Consider the following 22,155-nt stretch of genomic DNA (forward strand, 5'->3'; position numbering starts at 1 on the left):
AACTAATGCAAGGTATATGTTTTAAATCCACTTGCCTGCACTGAATATCTCAACTCACTGCTATTTGTTGTTCATGGGGATTTTTTATTTGCATCAGCTGTTCACACAGACATTGGTTTCTCCTGGCACAGAGAGAGCATGTTCATAGGCATGGTTTAAAAACACAGGGCTAGATTCACAAAGGGAATCCATCTCTCCTGTTGAGGCTATTCTACTTTGTATGAAAAATGTAAATAGTCATTAGATCAGAGAGGAAAAGAGTGAGAGTGACTCTCTAGCCCAGTGGCTAAGGCACCCACCTGGGAGACCCAGGTTCCAGTCCCTGTTCCAGTGACTCTTCTTTTTAAGTATTTCATACAAAGTGGAACAGTCTCAACAGGAGAAACTGAAAAAGACCCACCCTAGAATACCACATAATCCAGCAATTAGGGCATTCACCTGGGAGGTGGGAGACTTTGGTTCAAGTCCCCTCTCCTCTGTCAGAGTGGTGATTTGAACTGGGGTCTCCCACATCCTGAGTGAGTGCTCTAACCACTGGGCAATATGGGGTAAGGGGTGGGGGGAAACTGCTACTTCTGCTCCTATTTCACTGAAAAAGCACTGACCTGGCTTAGGTGCCTAACTCCAGGGGGTGGTTCATGGCTATGAATCCAAAGTGGAGATAACTGCTTCCATCTGGCCTGGAGTTAGGTGCCCAACTTCCTTTGAGAGGAGGAGCTTAGGCCCTGCCCCTCTCCTCAGTATTTCCGATTGGCTAGCTCAGATGGCTCTCTGCTCAGTGTGCCAGCTGTTGAGAGTCCTCTTCTTAGGACTTGTCTACACAGTGAGTGCCCTGGGTGCGAATTTAAAGCGTACCAGCTTGCTGCACAGGTGAAAGCCAAGTGGATGTTGCCACAGCACAGTGAAAGTCCCAGGGTGCAGCTTAGCGTTCTGCTGCTTGAAAGCATAGTTTGATAAGCCAGACTCCAGGACATCCACTTCTGTAGCAGTGTCCAAATGGCGAGTTACTGTGCAGTGACCTGATGCGTTGTGGATAGGGTTCGCAGGTGTCCAGTTTTCTACTGGAACGCCTGATCGAAAAGGGACCCTGGCAGCTCCAGTCAGCACTGCTGACCGGGCTGTTAAAAGTCTGGTCAGCAGCACAGTGGGGCTAAGGCAGGCTCCCTGGCTCCGCGCAGCTCCCGGAAGCAGCCGGCATGTCCCTGTGGCCCCTAGGCGCAGGAGTGATCAGGGAAGGTCCATGCGCTGTCCCAGCATCGGCTCCACAGCTCCCATTGGCTGGGACCGTAGCCAGTGGGAGCTGTGAAGATGGTGCCTGCGGGCGCAGGCAGCGCACACCATGCCGAGCTGCCTGGCCATGCCTCCTCCTAGGAGTCAGACATGCCGGTCACTTCTGGGAGCAGTGCGGAGCCAGAGCAGGCAGGGAGCCTGCCTTAGCCCTGCTGCGTCGCCAACCGGGAGCCACCTGAGGTAAGTGCTGCCCGGCTGGAGCCCACACCCTGAACCCCCTCCCACACCCTAACCCAGTGCCCCAGTCCTGAGCCCCCTCCCACACCCAAACTCCCTTCCGGAGCCCACACTCTCTCCTGCAACCCCAACCACAGCCCTGAGTTCCCTCCCGCAGCCAAACTCCCTCCCGGAGCCCACCCCCCGAACCTCCTCCCATACCCCAACCTCCTGCCCCAGCCCTGAGCCCCCTCCCGCACTCCAAACCCCTCGGCCCCAGCCTGGAGCCCCCTCCAGAACACACAACACGTCATCCCCAGTCCCACCCCAGAGCCTGCAGCCCCAGCCTGGACCCTCCTCCCGCAACCTGAACCCCTAATGTCTGCCCCACCCCAGAGTCCTCACCCCCTCCCACACTCCAACCCTCTGCCCCTGAGCACATGCTGCTGGTTGTTCGCACTGTGCTAATCAGCTGGGCAGCACTTGAATCTCTCCTGCACAGCCGCCCAAGCACGCAGCTTACAGGGAACACAGGTGTTTGGTTTTGTGCAATTAGAAAGTTGGCAATCCTAGCTGTAGATTCATACCCTGGCTTGCTGCACATTAATTTGCCATATAGGCAATCCCTCAATCTCCTCACTTTCCCCATGCATTGTCTATATAGCCTGGACACCTAACTCAGGGCTCTGTGCTCTACTGGGTGGTAGGACACACAAAGTTAGGTACTGCAACATCGAGCCAACACTCCGTTTGTGGAACTAGCCCTTAGAGGCCAAATTGTACATGGCTGTGCTGGATATAAGGCCAGCCCTGTATATATGCTCATACCTTAGAGACATATTCATGCAAGTTTTCTAAATGTTTTGAACACAATCCTATTTTTAGTGTACATGAATTGGAAGTTGTATCATCTTCCTCCTTAATTCCCCTGGAAATCACTTAACATCTTCTTGTATGAGCTAGAAGGAGTGCAGATCTATTTTAATCAATACAGTATTTTCGGAGTAAAATTACTTGGTAAGCTATTTCTTCTGTCTGTGCAATAAAAGTGTGTTTTACTTGCTCGTGAATGTTGATAAACAGCATTGATTTTTTTTGTTCCCATGCAGTAGATTTCCCAACACCAAAGACAGAGCTGGTACAGAAGTTCCACGTCCAGTACTTGGGCATGTTACCTGTAGTTAAACCAGTGGGTATGTAACACCATTGTTCTTAACTGATGCTAGAAGGGACTTACATAAAATCTGAAAGGGCTAGATTCTGGCTACATGTGCACTGGTAAAGTAAAGTTCAAGGAGCAACAACGCTCTTTACTTGTGTTCTGGATGCACAGGGGTCAGCACTAAGCCTCCACATAAGAAGAAGAGAATGGGGCTGTCTAGTGCTCATGGTCTCACTCAGGCTTATGCTTCTTCAGCCAGAATGTTTTGGGAAGGCTGCTGAGACAAAGCCCTTTGCAGCGCCCTCTCCCAACATGAGCAGTGACAATTAAAAAGTCAGAAGGGAGTTGTAAGTGCATAGGACTGGAGTGAGATGCTACCTGAACAAACTGCCGTCCCAGTGTTTTAAGCCTCCTAGGAGAAGACTGGCAACTAATTCTGTTTTTACAAGGTGATGAAAAATAAAGGGATAGCAGGAGCTAGTCATTTTTTTCTTACACCCCCGCCATCAGAATGTTTTTAGCTAAGAAATCTAAAGCAACGTCTTTTCTGTGCTTCCAGGTGAAAAAAATAATTTCTTCTAGATTTTTTTTTATGTATTCATTTTATACATTTTTTTTTATCCCACTCTCCCTCCCTCTACATTTTAGGTATGGATACGCTGAACAGTGCCATAGAAAACCTTATGGCTTCCTCTAGCAAAGAGGAGTGGATGCCAGTTACCATGAATGTTGCTGATGCTACTGTGACGGTCATCAATGAAAGAGTAAGTTAGGAATAGATTAACATAATAGTTTTAATAGTGCAGTCTCAGAAAGCTGGAAAGACCCCCCATCTGTAATAGAATATTTGTTTGTATTAGAGTGTATTCTTTTGTTTCACTTGACGTTTCCCTCCAGTAATGTAAGCTGTGCACAACGGGACCATTTAGTAAAGACTGAGATTTTAAAAAAAATCTTACAATTGAACTCCCACTTTTATGTTAAAGCGCAGCACATCAAGGTTCTTACCAGTCACTTCTGCTCGGCTCAGTTTTATTTGCCCCTTCAAAACATGCCCTTAGAAAGAAATTGTAAATGTTTGAGGTATAAAAAAATAAGTATCAGCATTACCTTTTCCTGGGGTTTTTGGGACCCAAATACTGCAAGCCTAACCCCTGGGCCAAGAGTCCTGAATACTAAGATTTGCTCTGTCCTCCTCTGCAATTTAGCAAAGACAAGGAATCTTTCAGACTCTGTTTCGTGCTGCTGCTTTATACAAAGCATTTTCCCAGAAGACCAGTAGAGTGACACTTTCAAGAAATAGGTCTGTTTCACTGCTGCTGTGTCCCCAGGGTAAAATCCCTATTCAATATGGATAAGTATTTTTTTTTTGTTTTGAAGACTTACCACGGTCAGTCTTTTCTAAACTGAAATAACCTAAAATCTGTGGTGTTCCCAATACCAACTGCTTTGGTCTCTCTTCTTCTTGTATTTTAGAAGGGTTAATTGAGTTCAGCACATAGCACATTGTTAATGCTGTACAGATAAATCATAAGAGTTCAGCGCTACTGCTACAGTTTCACCAGGGATTTTAGAAACATCAATGAAATAGCTCAAAAAGTTGTATTGACTACAGTGTAGTAATGAGCGATCATTGCTTCATAACCAGAATGAAGAACAAATCATAGTGGAATGTCGTGTTCGGTTCCTGTCCTTTATGGGAGTGGGCAAGGATGTCCATACATTTGCCTTCATTATGGATACAGGGAACCAGCATTTTGAATCCCATGTTTTTTGGTGTGAACCAAATGCAGGCAATGTATCAGAAGCTGTTCAGGCTGCATGTATGGTAAGTGATCTTTTTCAGAGTGAACTGTAGTACTTAGCTCTTTCACTAATTCTATAATTAGTAATAATTGTAAATTTGCAATTATATGAAATCCCTATAGAATCATAGAATATCAGGGTTGGAAGGGACCTCATGAGGTCATCTAGTCCAACCCCCTGCTCAAAGCAGGACCAATCCCCAATTAAATCATCCCAGCCAGGGCTTTGTCAAGCCTGACCTTAAAAACTTCTAAGGAAGGAGATTCTACCACCTCCCTAAGTAACGCATTCCATTGTTTCACCACCCTCCTAGTGAAAAAGTTTTTCCTAATATCCAACCTAAATCTCCCCCACTGCAACTTGAGACCATTACTCCTTGTCCTGTCCTCTTCTACCACTGAGAATAGTCTAGAACCATCCTCTCTGGAACCACCTCTCACTGGCATCCCTAGGTCCTTTTCCGCAGAACTGCTGCCTAGCCATTCGGTCCCTAGTCTGTAGCGGTGCATTGGATTCTTCCGTCCTAAGTGCAGGACCCTGCACTTATCCTTATTGAACCTCATCAGATTTCTTTCTGTAATATTTAAAGAACTGAAAAAACTGGTATCTTTAATGCAAAATAAATAAATAAATCTTTGAGAATTTAAATAATGCTCCTATAGCAACCTTACCTATTTAGGCGAAAGTGATTATGAAATGATAGATTTCATGATCCTAGGGAAAGGAATGAGTAACAGCAGCAGAATACGGATAATGGACTTCAACAAGGCAGACTATAGAACAAGCTCAGAACTTGTAGGTGAGGTCCCATGGAGGAAAGTCTAAAGGAAAAAGCAGTTCAGGAGAGCAGTTTCTCAACGACGCAACAGTAAAGGCACAACAATAAACACATCTCAGTGTGAAGGAAAGACAGGAAGAATAGTAAGAGGACAATAAAGCTCCATCAGGGGCTCTTTAATTACCCCAAAATCAAAAAGGAATCCTACAAAAAGTGAAAACATGAACAAATTGCTAAAGATGAATACAAAAGAACAGCACAAGCATGTAGAGTCAGAAAGGCTAAGGCACAAAATGAATTACACCGAGCAATGGACATAAAAGGGCAATAAGAAGATGTTCAATAAATCCATTAGGAGCAAGGGAAGATGAAGGAACATGTAGATCCACAACTTAACAGGGAATGAGAGCTAATGATAGATGACATGCAAGAACGCTGTGGTGTTTAATGCCTATGTTGCCTCAGTCTTCTCTAAAAGAAAGTTGTGACTGGATGCATAATATTAACAATTTATATTCACCAAAAGGGAGAAGGAGTGCAAGCACAAATAGGGAAAGGACAGGTTAATGAATATTTAGATCAGTTAGATGCAGTGGTGAGCTGGAACCGGTTGTTAAAATTAGAAGATCTTTTAGAACCGGTTGTCCCATGAGGGAGGTTTAGTTTAAATATTAGTAAAATCTTTAACTGTAAGGATAGTTAAGCACTGAAATAGGTAATCAGCATGGTTGTGGAATCTCCATCAATAGAGGTTTTTAAGAATGTGTTAGACTTACCCCTGTCAGGGATGGCCTTAGGTGTACTTGGTCCTGCCTCAGCACAAGGGGCTGAGATAGATGACTTGTTGAGGTCCCTCCCAGCCCTACATTTCTGTGATTCTATCTCCTACCCCTTTCCATGTCTACAATGTGATGAAGGGCCCTTTTATTCTCATTACAAGATCATCTTACACTGGGCAGTTTGACATATATTTTACAAATATAGATAAACTATAGGCCTGTATGCAAATATGCCATTCAATAATTGGAGTAAATTTTCAAATTATACAAGTAAATTGACCCATGAGATGCTTTCATTCACTTCTAAAATAAGACCCTGAAATTTCCGCAATATATGCTCCTTTAAAATAACTAAGTTTGATTCCTGTACTGAAGAATTTTAGATCAAAGATAAAGACTTTGTAGCACATTTTGAAAAACAATAACAGCAAGAAAAAAAAAAGGCAAGAAAATTATTAATAATTATTTACGTTATCCTAGGGCCGAGAAGCTCCATTCATGGACCAGAACCCTATTGTCCCATGTGCACAAACACAGAATAGGCAGTCTGAGCCCCAAAGAACTCATACACAATGTTACTAAGATTGTATGTGCATTTGGGATATGTCTGAGGGGCTGAAATATTTATTCTGATCACTGGGCCAGGGCCAGCGCTTCTAAAAGTTTCGGTCTGCCAGGGTGTCCCTAGGCCTGGAAAGTGTTCTGTCATTGGACCGTTAAAATAATTTAATTCTTATTTTATTTTGGTTTTCCCCTCCATTTCACTTCCAACGTGAGTGTAGCAGCCAATGAGGCATAAGCTGCTGAAGTTAGAGATTAGTGCTTCGTCCCATTTTCAAGATGCACTTTGGAGTTTTGGAGGCAATACAGCTAAAGCTCCAGCAGTTCCCAAGGGCATGGCTGTTACAGGTGTCTGGGGGGAAATAAATAATAAGACTGAGGGGGAGTTTCAGCTTTTCACACACATCAGTGTAATTCAGCATTTGTTTCTAGTCTGTTCTTGAAATAGCCTTTAAAATAGTCACTGATCCCTTAGTTTAGCAGTGGGTTTTTTGGCCCCAGTCCAGGCTGGATTGAATCTAGCAAGTTCAAAGGTAGAGTTTGCCGGTAATGTATAAAAAGTACTGAATTTAAGATTCTGATGAGAAGCTATTGAAATGCACTAATGATTATGGAACACATTTTGCTTTGTTGCAGTTACGGTATCAGAAGTGCCTGGTAGCCAGACCCCCTTCACAGAAAGCTCGACCACCCCCTCCTCCTGCAGACTCGATGACCAGAAGAGTCACAACTAATGTCAAACGTGGAGTCTTGTCCCTTATTGACACTTTAAAACAGAAACGCCCTGTTTCTGAGATGCCATAGCTGCCCAAGGGAAAGGATTCTTGTGACACTTAATTGAAGATACAGTGGCTACGCTAAAGAAAATGAACTGATGATGTTTGACCTTCCATTTTAAATTGCTGATGCTTTGTCTTCAACGAATTTATCCTTATCAAAACAATGTTAGACAAGCATGTTCTCTCGTTCTTGCCATCATCATGTGATATGAAAAGACGCATGAATAATTTTTTTGCTGTCAATGAGTTACATCATGAGCAGTGGAAGGTCTGTTTCTGATTGTAAATATACTGAACATTACCTAAATTCACACCCAAAAAGCATATGGCCACGTCCCTCCTAGTGAACTAACGTTAAAGTCCTTGGAGTGAATGATGCCTGAATTATAGTTTCACCATCTTCTTGAGCTGGATTTGTCACAAGCAACCCTTAAATCCTACAGCACTTTGCCCTGTTTTCAACACTGGAGTAGGTACCAAGTATTAGTTACCATTAAATTACTGTGGTATAAATACCAAGTTTTATTTTTTACAAAGCTGCCCCTGTTAGTTTTAAAATGTGCATTGGCATTGGTTTAGGAACCACTGTATAATTTTGCCTGACATGCTTTTGAACCACGGTGACCATATTTCACTTATTGTTTATATATTATTGTTATGGAGAAGAAAAGTTTTGAATAATTCAGAGCAGGATGCATCAGCTTTAGCCTTTTGCCCTAAAACAGACAAATGCATCAGGGGCCTGTTAAATCTATTCTCCAAAATCCTACATGGTGCAACAAAAATGTCATTTATTTAACTGTGGGCTCCAACCATCTATGATTAAGAGAGGGACCTATTCAGAACCGTTATATATGGCACAAACTAGAAAGCTACATATTTTCCCTGTATTACTCCTTGTGTGTACAAACTTTCATTGAAGGCCCGATCACACAGTTCTTTCATTTGGAGTTTGGTGCTGAGTTAATATTTACATGAGATGCAAAAGGACTATCCCGTTTTTGTTGTGCAGACCTATTCTCATTTATACCATGATGAAATTTCATTTTACTTTAATGCCCTTGCTGTAGCAGCTCTCAACAAAGGAATGATGCAGCTGTTCTCTGATGTGATGGAGCTAAATGTAGAGTAACCTGATTTCAGTGCTTTTGCTCCAGAAGCTCCAGCTAGCTGTGTTAGTCCACTCTACTGTAAATTCCTTGGCAACAAACTATGCAGTATTGCCCCTTACAATCGTACATGTGCTAACCTTTGAATGCACTTATATGCTTATCTTTTTCTTTGTTTTTTCCCCTTGCCCTCTGTCTTATTACAACTGCAGGTTGGTACATACAATAGAAATGAAAAGTGCAGATGTTTTTACCAGTGTTAAAATTTTTCTGCCTCCATTTTAGACATCTACTTGGAAGGCTGAACCATCTGGGTATGCTGACACTGTAATTTTAAAGGGACATGTCAAGGCTGATAGGCCCAGAATTTGACCTAGCTTTCTCTTTATATCTATTCCCTAGGGGCTTTTTGTTTTAAATGAATGGTTGCATCTTTTCTTTTTTTAAAATTGATCCCAGTTGCTACCCAGGAGCTACCCCAGTAACAAACAAATCAGGCTGTGGATGAACTTGACATGACTGAAATGTGACCATACTGGCAAGTGAAGGGCTGATGCTCTACTGGTGTAAAGAGGTGCAGCTCCATGAACACTAGCTGAGGAGCCAGTGCCCTGAAATCCTAACTGGTACCTACAATGGGGCTCTGACCTGGCTGAGGCCTCTAAGCACTACGGCAATATAAAGAATAATACAACCCACTAGCATACACTTAGCTAAAACACTTGCCTGCGGTCCCAATTCAGCAAGATATTTAAGCATGTGCTTAATATTTTAAATCCATGTTTAAAATTATGCAAGTGCTTAAGCCCCAGTGCAGCAAGGTATTTATGTACCGCAATCCTGTTCGGAGAACCAAGGCTACAAGAAGAAACTTGCACTCACATTCACTCCTTTGTTTCTCTCGGTTCCAGTAGTGGTAATCTCAGTGGTTTCCACTGGGAACAGGGCTGATACCATTTTTTTTTTTCCACAATGGTTATCAGCAGCCATCAGATGGTAACCCCACCTAGCCACCACCACCCTGGATCATATTAAAATCACTGATCTAGAGACATAAGATGCTGTATTCATTGTCACTCCCCAGATTCAGCCTGTTACCGGTTTTTTAATTATAGCAAATACCTTGACAGTGTCCTTTTACAGTTCCAGTTTGAAACTTTCCCAGGATTCAGATTTGCAATGAGTTTTAAATAGTATAAATACATTCCATAGGAGATCCACTGCATCTGTGTGATGCTGCCGCCCCATGATGGCAGATCAGGACCTCCCTTTGTAATTCAACAGACATGTTAAAAAGCTGTTGTTTTTATTCTCTACTTGGTGTGGTTCGGTTTCCTGTTGTGAGGACCATGAGTGCTTAGCTTGCTTTCAGCAGCAAAGCATATAGAGAGAGTCAGGGATGCAGTTGCAGTAGGTATTGAAAAGACAATGGACAGGAATGTATTGAAAAGTCACAGATCATCTGCAGATATTTTGTTTTTAAAATACCTTTGTTTATTTTACCAAAATACTGATTAAGACCTTGATTCTGCAAAACCTAGGCATGTGCTTTATAAGCACATTAGTCTCACTAGCTTCAACAGGATGACCCATGCTCTTACCGGTTATGCATATACCTAAGTGTTTGCAGGATCAAGGCCTAATTTTGTAAAACCAATTATATTAAAACACGATGTTGACTTACTTTCTGCCATGGCCAAAAATTATGGTTGGTGCATGTGTGAGAGCAAATGCCATTGTTTTACCCAAGTTGTAGTGACACTTCAGTTACCTATGCATTCTCTGTATCTCGTGTTTCTGTGAGTAGGCATACACTCTGCCTTGTATGTCTCACGTCATTTTTGAATTAACCTGTTAAATACAGCTTAAAATATTTTTATTTTATTTATTCTATTTTTACTGAAATAGCCTGCATTATGATGTTGATGTACTATCTTTACTGGACACGATCTCACAACATATCCAGTGCTAAGTAATCGCCGTGTACTATAGGTTGCCTAAAAAGGTGGGTTTTGTAATTATTTGTAGTCACATTTTTATTGGAGTATGTAGAAGAAATGGCAAAACAATGTGTAAAGCTAATTTCTCTTATTTTATAAATGCAAATAGCAAGTTAGAGGCAGATATCACAGGCCACCTCATTAATATGCTCCATTGCAGAAGCAAGGAGATATATAGCCACAGCCAATGTCTATAGCTTAAAGCCTTTCCTTTGAGTTGCTGCAGTTTTTAGTTTTTATTTAAACCACTTATGATTTCATCTGGAAAAAAAAGAACCACCTACAGATTGCCTGAAAGGACACTGATCCCACTTACAGAATAATGAGTTCTTAGTGATAAACTTCGTGTAAAGAGCTACCTGTACCTCTTCACACACAAAAAGAAGTCCTTCCTTAGATTTGCAGGATATAAAGCTATGGAATAAGTAAGACTGTTCTGTGTCATTTACTAAGATTTCTAAATCCCTTTTCTTTTAATTATATCAAACATGTCAGTGAAGCAGGGATATAAAACTGTTAGTAAATCACATGTGAAAACAGCTATTTTTACTTTAATAGCTGATACCGGCTCAGCCTTTACAGCTTTAACATTAACACTGTTACTTCTATCTGTGCAGGCTTAGTTATTTTAATATATTGCTAAAATCCTGTTTTGTACAGTCACCAAACAAAGGTTTGATTTATCTTGGTAGTTGCAAAAGAGAAAGGGAAAATGCACACTGTTTATCAGTCAGAGCTCAGTGTTATATAAAGCAGCTGATTGACACTGAAAATAACTTTTTTTTTTTGCTGTTGACCACTTTTACACATTGATATGTAATCTGTTGTGAGAATAAATTTAGCTGCATAAATGCTTGAGTCACTTGTCACTAGTCCATGAAGTTTGGAAAGTAGTTCATTTCTTGGGACAGAAACTTGTTGGGGGGGGGAGGAGAAAGACTCTCTGTATTTACTGTTTGTTTAGAAAAGATACCAGTACATTGGACATTTCAGAAGAGAGACCATGTATTTTCTGAATTATTCAGTGGTAAATGTTAAGCCAGTATTAAGGAAAAGGTGGCACTATGATTTGCCCTAATGCCCAGCTTGAAATATAAATTGCTTTTAAGTCCTAGAAAGCATATTTTTAATGGATGGAGGCGTAAGAGGAAGTCAGATTTGTCTGTTTTAAAGCTTTGGTCATGGGCTATACAGCCTTTTACTTGTATGTTGCTGGTGCAATTCTGGGTCACGGTGGGACTACCTAAAATTTGCCACCAGCTGATGGCAAAAGTGGTTTGTGAACCAAGTTGTTCTCTAGCATCATATTGATCACTGCTGGCTCTTGGATGATCTGGTCAGAGACTGAACCAGCGCCGGAGATCTAGTCTTCGATCAGGATGAGACCCATTGGTGGGACAGCAGATGGAAACTTGCACTACCGTGCTGTACCCCATATGTGAATAGAACTTCCACTGCCAGAGCTGTCAACTAGCACCTTTGAATGAGCACACTGTTTTTATTTTTAAAAGAGACCGTTTATACTTAGTTTATTGTTATAACACCCACTGTGCATTATTAAAAATGAAAAGATTTAAAAACCCACTCTTTTGCCTTCCCTTTCCCAACTACAGGATCTCACACCTACTTTGAGCCATGCTTAGTAACTATATTTAAAATAAAATGAATATAATTTTCCCTTTATATTTTCCATTCCCTTTCTCTAAACTGCAGCTTCTTTTTTCATCCCCATTGTGAACTATCATTGTAAAATAGCGTCACTTTGTTCTCCTGCTTTTTTCCAGTTGTACGTTGCAAGCATAGGACTCGAGCCAGGAGCCTTACAATCTGCCCCGAAGGAGACCAGAGAATGAATTATGATTCACTCACAATTCTTCCCCTGGCATTTGGGAAGGAGAAGTTCACCCCTTTTCATGGATCTGTTTACTCTTGACCAGTGAGGGTGGGTGTGTGGAGCCAAGGCTGCTCCTGTTTACTCACGGTGAGGTAATGGGTGAGCAGCACAAAACTTTTAGCTATTAGAATTATTTCTCTTGTTAAATAGATCACATTCAGCAGCACTTAGTAGGAAAACTCACCTTTTATGAGCACAGGTTCGTTTGTTTCTTTCCTTCCCCTATTTTTCTTTGTTTCTCTCCTTCCTTTCTTCCTTCTATATTTCCCTGTTGGGAGCAATTCTCAATTTTCTACTTTAGATTTCACTCCGCCCCCCCTTGCCCTCATCTAAAATGATCACCAGCAGCTAATATTGACATTTGAAATGTTATCATTAGGCTTAAAATTAACATCTTAATTAGATGAATTATCTCTAACTGGTGTCAGGGTTGGCACAAAGAATCAGGAAGTCATAACTGATTCCAGGTACTTAATTTCATTTTCCCCCCATGTCTGGGCTCTTCTGGGTGGTTGGAGAGGGAAGCCATCCTTTGCTAGGCGCTCCTGTAGATTGCAGTAGATCTACATGCGTTCCTGTCCTGCACAACCCAGCTGGCACACAGGCAATGGAGCAGCCACTTTGTTTTTTCCCTGCAGTGCAGAAGTAGGCCTGTCAGTGAGCCGTCGCAGCAGGTAAAGCTTTCAGGTCACACTGAAGGTGCTGCTAGGGCTGCAAGGGAAGCAGTACCCCCTACCACCTCCTCAGAGCAATGCAAATACTCGTTTTTAAATGGCAGGCAGCATATTTATTTCATAATCAAATACAAATTTGAGTCTCAAGGACCACCCCTTGGATGCCAGTGATCTAATGCATGGCTTATTGGTTGTAAGTTCCCTTCTTTGTATTTTATGTCGTGGAGGGTGCAAAACCAGTTTTGCTTATTCCATTTCTGAATCAAACCCTTGTCAAAGTAGGCGCATTTATCTAGCTCTCCTTTAGAGTGTCTGTATGGAGTATGGAATGTAGACACACTAATACCTCCTACTTTATTTTATTGGAGAACTAGGATAGTTTAGTAAAGGTACCAATACACTGGACCCAAGTGAAATGGGGGGGGGGGGAGGAATACTTTTAATATTTATGAAGTACACACTTCTGATTTAAATTATAAATTGGATAGAAAGTTAATAAAACCAATCCTATTAAAAAATACGTTGCATAATACTTCTGAAGTTGCTAGTTGGGTTAAATATCTTAAGCTAGTAAGAACAATTCTGAATACAAATATCCACTAATCATTTCAAACAGGAAGGAAGTTCTGAAGTTCCACCCAAATTTCAGAGTTAAGATGGTTACGGTTATGGTTAAGAAAACCTTATTTCGTCTTGCTTTAAAAAAAAAAAAAAAAGTTGGTCCACTGGAATGACTGAGAATGTGATAAACAATTCTAGGTTCCTACAGTTAAATACTTTAATAGATTGACATCTCAATATACTTAGCAAGATGTAACCACATATTAAACTTAGACAGAAATGACTGACAGTTAATATATACTATTTAAAATGATTTATAGTTTAACTTGCAACCTGATCTTTACATATAATTAGAAATGCTGTTTATCATTTTCCCGCTCAATCACCAATGTTTCCAAAAAAATTGTTAGAATCATGTAAATGTAAACCAAAAAACTTGCTGTCATTATTCAGATGAATAATATAATATTGGTATTAAGTGTTCCTATTTTGCTTGACATTTGTGAACTATCAGGATGCAGAATAAGCAGCACTTTCACCATTTCTGAATTGTTACTGCTCATAGAAAGCAGTTTCATAAAAAGCAACATTTGAGCTTCCTTTTACCAGTCCCCATTAGGCTGACAATTATGATTTTTATAAACCATGGCAGTACTGTGACATGTCAGAGATAATTCAGAATTCATTTTAGCATCAACATACCTGTCTAGTGTTAAAATGAAATTTTCTATTCAATTTTTTTGTTTTTAAATTTCCTCTGTTGCTTCCTAAAGCACATCTGACTGAACTGGGGCATTTGTGTGCTCACCAGCTGTGCACAAAATGTTCAACGCAAGTGCATATAATGTAGGCATGTGAAAAATCCAGACCCATTTTTAGAAAAAACAGGCTGAATAATAATTTTGATGATCCGCTTCCATATGCCATGGTCATAAATAATGACACTTTTCAACAAGATGGTAGCTGAAAATTGTAAGCGCAGACAACCATTTAATTTCATTGTTGCTATGTGAACTTTTAGACCACTGAACAAAACTTGCAAAGATTACTTTTAAAATTAAGTATGCCCAGATATGTACAGAAGGCATGTTTCAACATGTCACGTTCTACTGCTTAGCAATTAGCTAATTTTGAGCTCACCCCTAAGGGATTTGAATTATCTATTGTAGTTGTTACTTTACGTGCATTTTGACATTCAGAATTTAATAGCTGGACTGAAACAACTACATAATAGAGACTCTTTAGCAAAACATCCCCCTGCTATTTCCATAATAGCCAAGAAAAGAGTATTAATTATAAATGTTCCCTAAAGGTAAGTAGTGGCCTGCATGGATATACCCTGGCATCTAAGTGTGTGAATCAACTTATACAGGAATGTTTACCACTATAGCAATATAATTTCAAACTTTGAAGAAATAACTATGAACCAGTTACAAAAGTCTATTTTCAAATCCATGGTCGAGGATGCTTAACCATAGTTGAAGGTAAAGTTTCTTTTGGTTTGACCAATTTTTTTGATAAAGAAGGTATAAATAAGTCAGGTGCTGAGCTCTCTACTCCAATCCAGCGATAGTAATAATGTTGAGCTGAAATTTGAGATTTGTTCCCTTGTGGATTGAAGTATGGCACCATTACTGGAGGCAGAACTATCTCCACAGGTTTCAATACAACCATTTTATCTTCTGCCCGTGGCTTTCTAATGTGTGTCCGTCTCTCAAACACCTTACTCATAGATGACAGATTGGGTGTGTTCTTCAGCATTCCTGGCAGGGATGAGTTTGAGATGGGTTTGGTCATTTTCTTCCGCTGAATGGAACTGTTTGTTTGGTTCACATTTTTTTGTGGCCCACTAATTGCTTTAACTGGTGAAACTTCAGAATTAGTATTCATCATTTCTCGGTTCAGGAACTCTATAATGTTTGTTTGTACCCCAGTATCTTTAGGAACATTTCTTTGCTGTGTTACTTTTGATTTTTTCTTCCTCTTCTCTTCTCTCTTTGATGATTTTCCTATATCAAGACCTTCTAGTAGTCCCTTTGCTGCAGCACGAGCCAAAATGTCTTGTACAGACATTACTTCAGCTGGATCCCTCTGAAATTAAAGAAATGTTAGTGGAGCTAAACTACACCATCAAGTTATGCACTCTATTTTAATCTCTTAGGATAAACCTGCACTTTAAAATACAGGGCAATGAGTCTCAGTCCCTGGGTGTGATGGGTGTATCAATCCCACACTGGGAATACAGGGGTTAATAAACGGCTTCGAGCCCAAGGGGCCACACCCTCTCACCTTTCCTGGGCATGGTCCCAGTGAAGAGAGCATATAAAAGAAAGCAGCTCAGCTCAGTCTGGGCTGGCTAAGGAGGACAGCTGGCTCCTACCAGGAAGCTGCCAGGACTCCAGACTGCTAAGGCAGAGCACCCTGACCACACCGCAGGGACCGAAGGGGATGACGAGCTGCTACCAGTGGAGAGATGCCAGAGCCAGAGCAAAGGGAAGGAGGTGACCCAGCGGATGCGCTCAGGGATACAGAGACCTGAATCCTGCAACAGAGTAACTGGTTTCAAAGGGCTCTGTGTGAGAACCTAGTGGAGCAGGGTGGGCCTGGTTTCCCCTCCCCTGCACTTGCCCCACTGCTGCCAGAGCGGCTCCTTGGGCTCTCGCTGCTTACTCCTGACAGAGGAAGCGCCCTCCTAGACTTCCACTACTGGACCCTACTGGACCCCCCCACTGGCCCCTTGACACTGGGTCTACAGGCTCGAGTTTGTGCTATGGCGCTAAAAGCAACAGGGTTGACTTGGCTCTGAAGTCCACCCCCCTATCCTCCACTTCAAGCCCAAATACCTATACAGTGCTAAGCACAGCTATGGCACAAACTCAAGTCTGTAGACCAGGCTCTTGAAACTTGCTGCTGTGAGTCTTAAAATGTATAGATGTACCCTTCAATCCCTTCCAGCTGTTGTCAAGCTCAGCGTATATTCTAGAAAAAAAAATGCAAACATCTTGAAAGCAACAGCTGCATGTTATTAAAGGATGTTGACTTTACTGCAGAATCAAGGGTGTCTATAGTCTAGTTTAGAGGAGGAGAATGGAAGTCCAGACTTGTGTGTTTTACCTGCAGTTTCTACACTGACTTGCTGTGTATCAAGGCACTTTTAAGCATTACATGCTAGATTCACAAAGGAACTTCAGCATAGTGACAGAGTGGAACTTTTACATGCCAAGAAAATCACTGGGATTCACCAAAGTTTGAGTTTGGTGCCTAACCTCCCAATACAATGAAGGGGGCGAGAGAATGAGTTACAAAAGCCTGCAGGCTCGGTGGCTCTTTGCCTGAGCTAACCCCATGGGAGACACCAGCTGAGAGCAGGCCTCCTCCTTAGCAAGAAGAGGAGAAAAGCCACCACTTCCCTCATAACTTTTAGCCCAGAGGCTAGGGTACTCCCTTGGGATCTGAAGCTCATCCCCTTCTACTTAAGCAAGAGAAGGGATTTGAACTGGGGTGTGCCACCTCTCAAGTGAGTGCCTTAAGGAGCAGGCTATAAGCCATTCTGATGTGGGGCTCTCTCTCTTGCCTGCTGCAGCTGTTCCACTGTGGACATATAATTTAAAAAGAAAATCAGTGGAGCAGGGGGATTGGATCTCCCACCTCCCCAAGTGAGTGCTCTATCTACCAGGCTGTTTGTCTGCTCGCTTTCTGGCTCATGTTGAAGCTATTCCATGCTGTGGTTAAATAATGAAATACTCATTTGTTCCCACCTTAGCCCCCAAGCCATTTCAGCAGAAGAGTGTCTATCTTGCCCAGTTTGTGCACTGCTTAGGGATCTGGACACAAGCCATGGTCCTGGTGGGTGCATGTGCAGAGGCAGAAACATGGGTGATAAGGAACTTTTACTGAAAATATTTAGGTGTTGAGTGAATTTAGGTACATACAGGGGCAGCTGAGCAGGGATTTTGGCACCTAAAAGTGGCAGTTAAGCACCTATGCCCTTTTGCAAATCTAGGCCTATATTCCGCCTATGTGTATGAAGAGAAAAATACATCACCATTTATGAACACTGAATTAATTGTTTGCAAAGCACTTTGGGTGGAGTATACCATGTAAAAAGTATTACTAGGAAGTTTTCCCACTATTAAATTCTTTCTAAAGATACGAATTAAACTGTTAAGATAGATACAAGGTTAGAAACACAACAGGGCTGGGAATGAAACTGAGGACTGGAATACTTAGGCTGAAACATCTCACAGTGAACTCTATTCGTGTGTCTAGCAGTCTCCCTCAGACAAATGGTGGGAGCCCCATCTGTGGCATAATCTAAAATTTGATTAGATGATGTATTGCGGGGGGGGGGGGAATTCTGCACTGGCAGGAAGTTATACTAGACTATTTAACAGGTTTTTCCATCTGGAATTCTCTTGCCGTAATGGAACGCTTTGACTTATCTATCATCCCAAGAGAGAAGCTTCTCACCACCCAGGGTGTTGTCATAATACGTAGGGAGATGGACTGACTGATCAAATCAATCTTATATTTAACTTCCACAATTAATAACCTTGAGTATTTTATCCCCCCAGAAAAGAGAAATGACAAGTTTTCCCCACTTACAAGCCACCTTAAAAGGTATCAGTTGTGGTCATCATTTTTCCAGCCTAGGTGAGCACTGCATTGATGTAAACAAAGCACTAGCATGAGGCCAACCATTCTTTAAACAATTTAAAAGCCTGAGACAGCAAACACTGCATGTAGTGCTTACTATGCCAATCTTATCCAAGGACAAGTCACAATGCAGGAGCGGGATGTAAGCTGGAAATTACTTTTAGCTTAATTACAATATAGAATGTATCTACAGCATGTTCTGTTCTAGTAGAAACTGTATTGTGGATTTTATCAAGTTTATATAATAGTGTGCATTTGTTGGGGAAGGAGAGTCTTTACCTCAAATATGTCATTTGAAACAAAGGCATATTTCTAGATACAAAAATATTCAATTAGAAAAAAAATAAGATTTTTAAATTTCAAATGAAAAAATATTCAGAAGGATAAAAACAGACTTCTTTTGTACAGTTCATCAAAGCAAGCTCATTCATTTTCTTGGCAAAGAAATCTAGAGTTGGAGACAGTGACTGTGAGTAAATAGAAAAGGAATACTTGTGGCACCTTAGAGACTAACCAATTTATTAGAGCATAAGCTTTCGTGAGCTACAGCTCACTTCATCGGATGCATATCGTGGAAACTGCAGCAGGCTTTATATATACACAGAGAATATGAAACAATACCTCCTCCCACCCCACTGTCCTGCTGGTAATAGCTTATCTAAAGTGATCATCAGGTGGGCCTACAGACAGCCCCGCAATCTGAAGCAACTACTCACCAACAACCACATACCACACAACAGAACCACTAACCCAGGAACTTATCCTTGCAACAAAGCCCGTTGCCAATTGTGCCCACATATCTATTCAGGGGACACCATCACAGGGCCTAATAACATCAGCCACACTATCAGAGGCTCGTTCACCTGCACATCCACCAATGTGATATATGCCATCATGTGCCAGCAATGCCCCTCTGCCATGTACATTGGTCAAACTGGACAGTCTCTACGTAAAAGAATAAATGGACACAAATCAGATGTCAAGAATTATAACATTCATAAACCAGTCGGAGAACACTTCAATCTCTCTGGTCACGCAATCACAGACATGAAGGTCGCTATCTTAAAACAAAAAAACTTCAAATCCAGACTCCAGCGAGAAACTGCTGAATTGGAATTCATTTGCAAATTGGATACTATTAATTTAGGCTTAAATAGAGACTGGGAGTGGCTAAGTCATTATGCAAGGTAGCCTGTTTCCTCTTGTTTTTTCCTACCCCCCCCCCCCCAGATGTTCTGGTTTAACTTGGATTTAAACTTGAAGAGTGGTCAGTTTGGATGAGCTATTACCAGCAGGAGAGTGAGTTTGTGTGTGTATGGGGGTGGGGGGGATGTGAGAAAACCTGGATTTGTGCAGGAAATAGCCCAACTTGATTGTTATGCACATTGTGTAAAGAGTTGTCACTTTGGATGGGCTATCACCAGCAGGAGAGTGAATTTGTGTGGGGGGGTGGAGGGTGAGAAAACCTGGATTTGTGCTGGAAATGGCCCACCTGATGATCACTTTAGATAAGCTATTACCAGCAGGACAGTGGGGTGGGAGGAGGTATTGTTTCATATTCTCTGTGTATATATAAAGCCTGCTGCAGTTTCCACGATATGCATCTGAGGAAGTGAGCTGTAGCTCATGAAAGCTTATGCTCTAATAAATTGGTTAGTCTCTAAGGTGCCACAAGTACTCCTTTTCTTTTTGCGAATACAGACTAACACGGCTGTTACTCTGAAACCTGTGAGTAAATGAGTAGTAAAATATATTTTGGACTGTAAACACCTTTCAAAAGATTCTACTTGAAGCATCAAAACATATCCATGTAAAACAAATGATAATAAATACTTTCTTAAAAACTGTTCAACTATCTTGGGGATTCAATCCTCACTGGAAACTTTTTCTTTTCACTCCATGGTCACGTAGTGGGAGAAGATTCATCTGCTTCAATACTAGAGAACAACATATATATATAGCAGTGCTGTGATCCCTGCTGGGCTTGATGAATACAGGCAGAACATGATGATTGCCTTAACAGCCCCTCTGCTTAACACCAGTTTCAATCAGCATGTTAAACATACCATGGTAACAGGGGAGTAAGGTCATAGGGAAAGAAGACGGTAACTGCATACAACCCAATCCTCCCTAAAATGTGACAGAGTTAAAAACTGGATCAAGCAGTACAATAGATTTCATTTGTCACACAGACCCACCTCTTTGATACATAAAAACTGAATAGAAAACTTGAGCTTTCCAGCACATCCCTTCTATCTCAGCATAATGCAATTTCAGAAGCTGGATCTTTCAGCTGCACTTGCGTCTAGAGAAGTTGTTGCACTGATCGAAGAAACAAGCAATCTTTTGCCTAGCAGAGTGTAACCAATGCTCAGAGACAAGTCCACTGTCCCGTCTGTATGATTATGGTGAAGTCAGGTAATTTATGAACGTTCCCATCTGTGTATTCATTTTTAAATCATATTTAAGAAACAAAATAAAGAGAAAATCATGTATACGTCTTAAACAAGTACTTTTCCCAATGCATACTTTTTATGGCTTACCTGTCTTGCTAGAACAGCTAAAAAACAGCAATTGGAAATCTCTGAAGGTTCCATTTTGAAAAAAATATCAGAAGGGCCCTCTATTTCTGAGTTGCACCACAGAGAAGGACTAAGTCTGTAAATATTACAAACAAGACTTGTAAATAAATAAGGAAACTAAAAATCAGCTGAGTACAGCACACAGACAAACTTTTCTTACTGACATGCATTACATTTTAGACACCCTGTTACTCATTTAAAAATACAATTATGATTAAAACAAAAATTTACTGATAGAATTTTAAATAATTTATATTGTCTTTACCAACAACAAACCTGTACTGAAATAAACTTTTGAATGTTCGCTATCACATTTTCATAAACTCACTGAAATTAGGTCCAATTATTAAACAAATCACTGTGCTTTGAGTATATCAAGACAGTGAAGATGTTGATCTGTATTAAATACAGACACATTAATTCAAATGTATTAAATATATTTTTCTTTGTTAATGGGACAATATCAAATTATATATTATAAAAAGTTCCTTGCATGTGTAGCTAGAACATTTAAAAACTAAAAAATTTAAAATCTAGACCCTGATCCTCAGGTTCATTAGGCTGTTTTGAAATAGCTGCACTGAATATAGAGACAGTGGTATATTGACTCCTATGTCAACTTTCTCCTTGCAGGTTCCAGGACCATTGGCAGCCAGTGTAAATTAGAGCAGCCATTAAACTGCTCAAACTTACACTGTGGTCTGAGACTGGTCTACTGGACCAAAAGCCACCTTTGTACCACCTCCTCCTTACCTGTGCCATGGGCTTCTCCAACTGGTGATCATCTAAGGAAAAGCACTTCAGTACAGAGCACTGGATTTGATATCAAGGAGTATATGGAATCAATTCTCCAATACATGTACCTTTGAATAATGCTTAAGGTGGGCATGGTATATCTAACAAGAGTAATACCACTAGGACTCCCTATAACATATTAACTGAGAAAAACTGAATAATTTTGCTACATATGCAGAAGCTAACCTAAACTTGGCATGGTAGTCTCTGAAGAGCCAAAAATGGAAATACACCAACTACTTAAGAGTCTTCATCTGAAAACAAATAGTCACAAAGCACACCCTAAAAGGAAACATGGGTTCAGATGCTGCATGCTGCTCAGAGCGGGTCAAGAGCACAGAGGGGACAGGTATAACACCTTTCCAACAATTCAGTCCTAAGATGAGCACATGTTGGCCCAGAGTCCCACCACAAAACAGAGCAATCTGAAGGAAAGCCTCACTGAGGGACTCCTTAGGCACCCATATCTGCCAGGTTGAAGTCTACTTGCTGGAGTGACACTGACAGATATAACAGACCAGAGAATCAAACCTATGGCAGTTTCTGAACTAGTGGTTTCCTGAACCCTTGAAT

The 22,155-nt window shown here is 41.2% G+C and overlaps 2 protein-coding genes across 20 annotated transcripts in view; one reads left to right on the forward strand and one right to left on the reverse strand.

The window, feature by feature from the left end:
• The window catches only part of APBB2 (amyloid beta precursor protein binding family B member 2), a 318,929-nt gene extending 306,928 nt beyond the window's left edge, over window positions 1-12,001 (forward strand). For all 11 annotated transcript variants that reach the window (XM_073342186.1, XM_073342194.1, XM_073342189.1 and 8 more), the window contains 4 exons: window positions 2,556-2,639; window positions 3,257-3,372; window positions 4,257-4,436; window positions 7,169-12,001. In XM_073342186.1, the coding sequence (XP_073198287.1) occupies window positions 2,556-2,639; window positions 3,257-3,372; window positions 4,257-4,436; window positions 7,169-7,336 (548 nt within the window). In that variant the 3' untranslated portion in view covers window positions 7,337-12,001. The remainder of the gene's footprint in view (window positions 1-2,555; window positions 2,640-3,256; window positions 3,373-4,256; window positions 4,437-7,168) is intronic.
• Window positions 12,002-13,874: 1,873 nt separating this feature from the next.
• Window positions 13,875-22,155, reverse strand: part of NSUN7 (NOP2/Sun RNA methyltransferase family member 7) — a 75,926-nt gene continuing 67,645 nt past the window's right edge. For 7 of the 9 annotated variants that reach the window (XM_073342200.1, XM_073342199.1, XM_073342201.1 and 4 more), the window contains 2 exons: window positions 20,749-20,863; window positions 13,875-15,640 (listed from right to left, as the gene is read on the reverse strand). In XM_073342200.1, coding sequence (XP_073198301.1) covers window positions 14,996-15,640; window positions 20,749-20,863 — 760 coding nt within the window. In that variant the 3' untranslated portion in view covers window positions 13,875-14,995. Of the gene's footprint in view, window positions 15,641-19,916; window positions 20,645-20,748; window positions 20,864-22,155 lie in introns of those variants that run through there. The other 2 variants (XM_073342206.1, XR_012158685.1) reach the window with 2 other exon arrangements.

Source organism: Lepidochelys kempii, chromosome 4, assembly GCF_965140265.1.
Source record: "Lepidochelys kempii isolate rLepKem1 chromosome 4, rLepKem1.hap2, whole genome shotgun sequence".
NCBI lineage: Eukaryota > Metazoa > Chordata > Testudines > Cheloniidae > Lepidochelys > Lepidochelys kempii.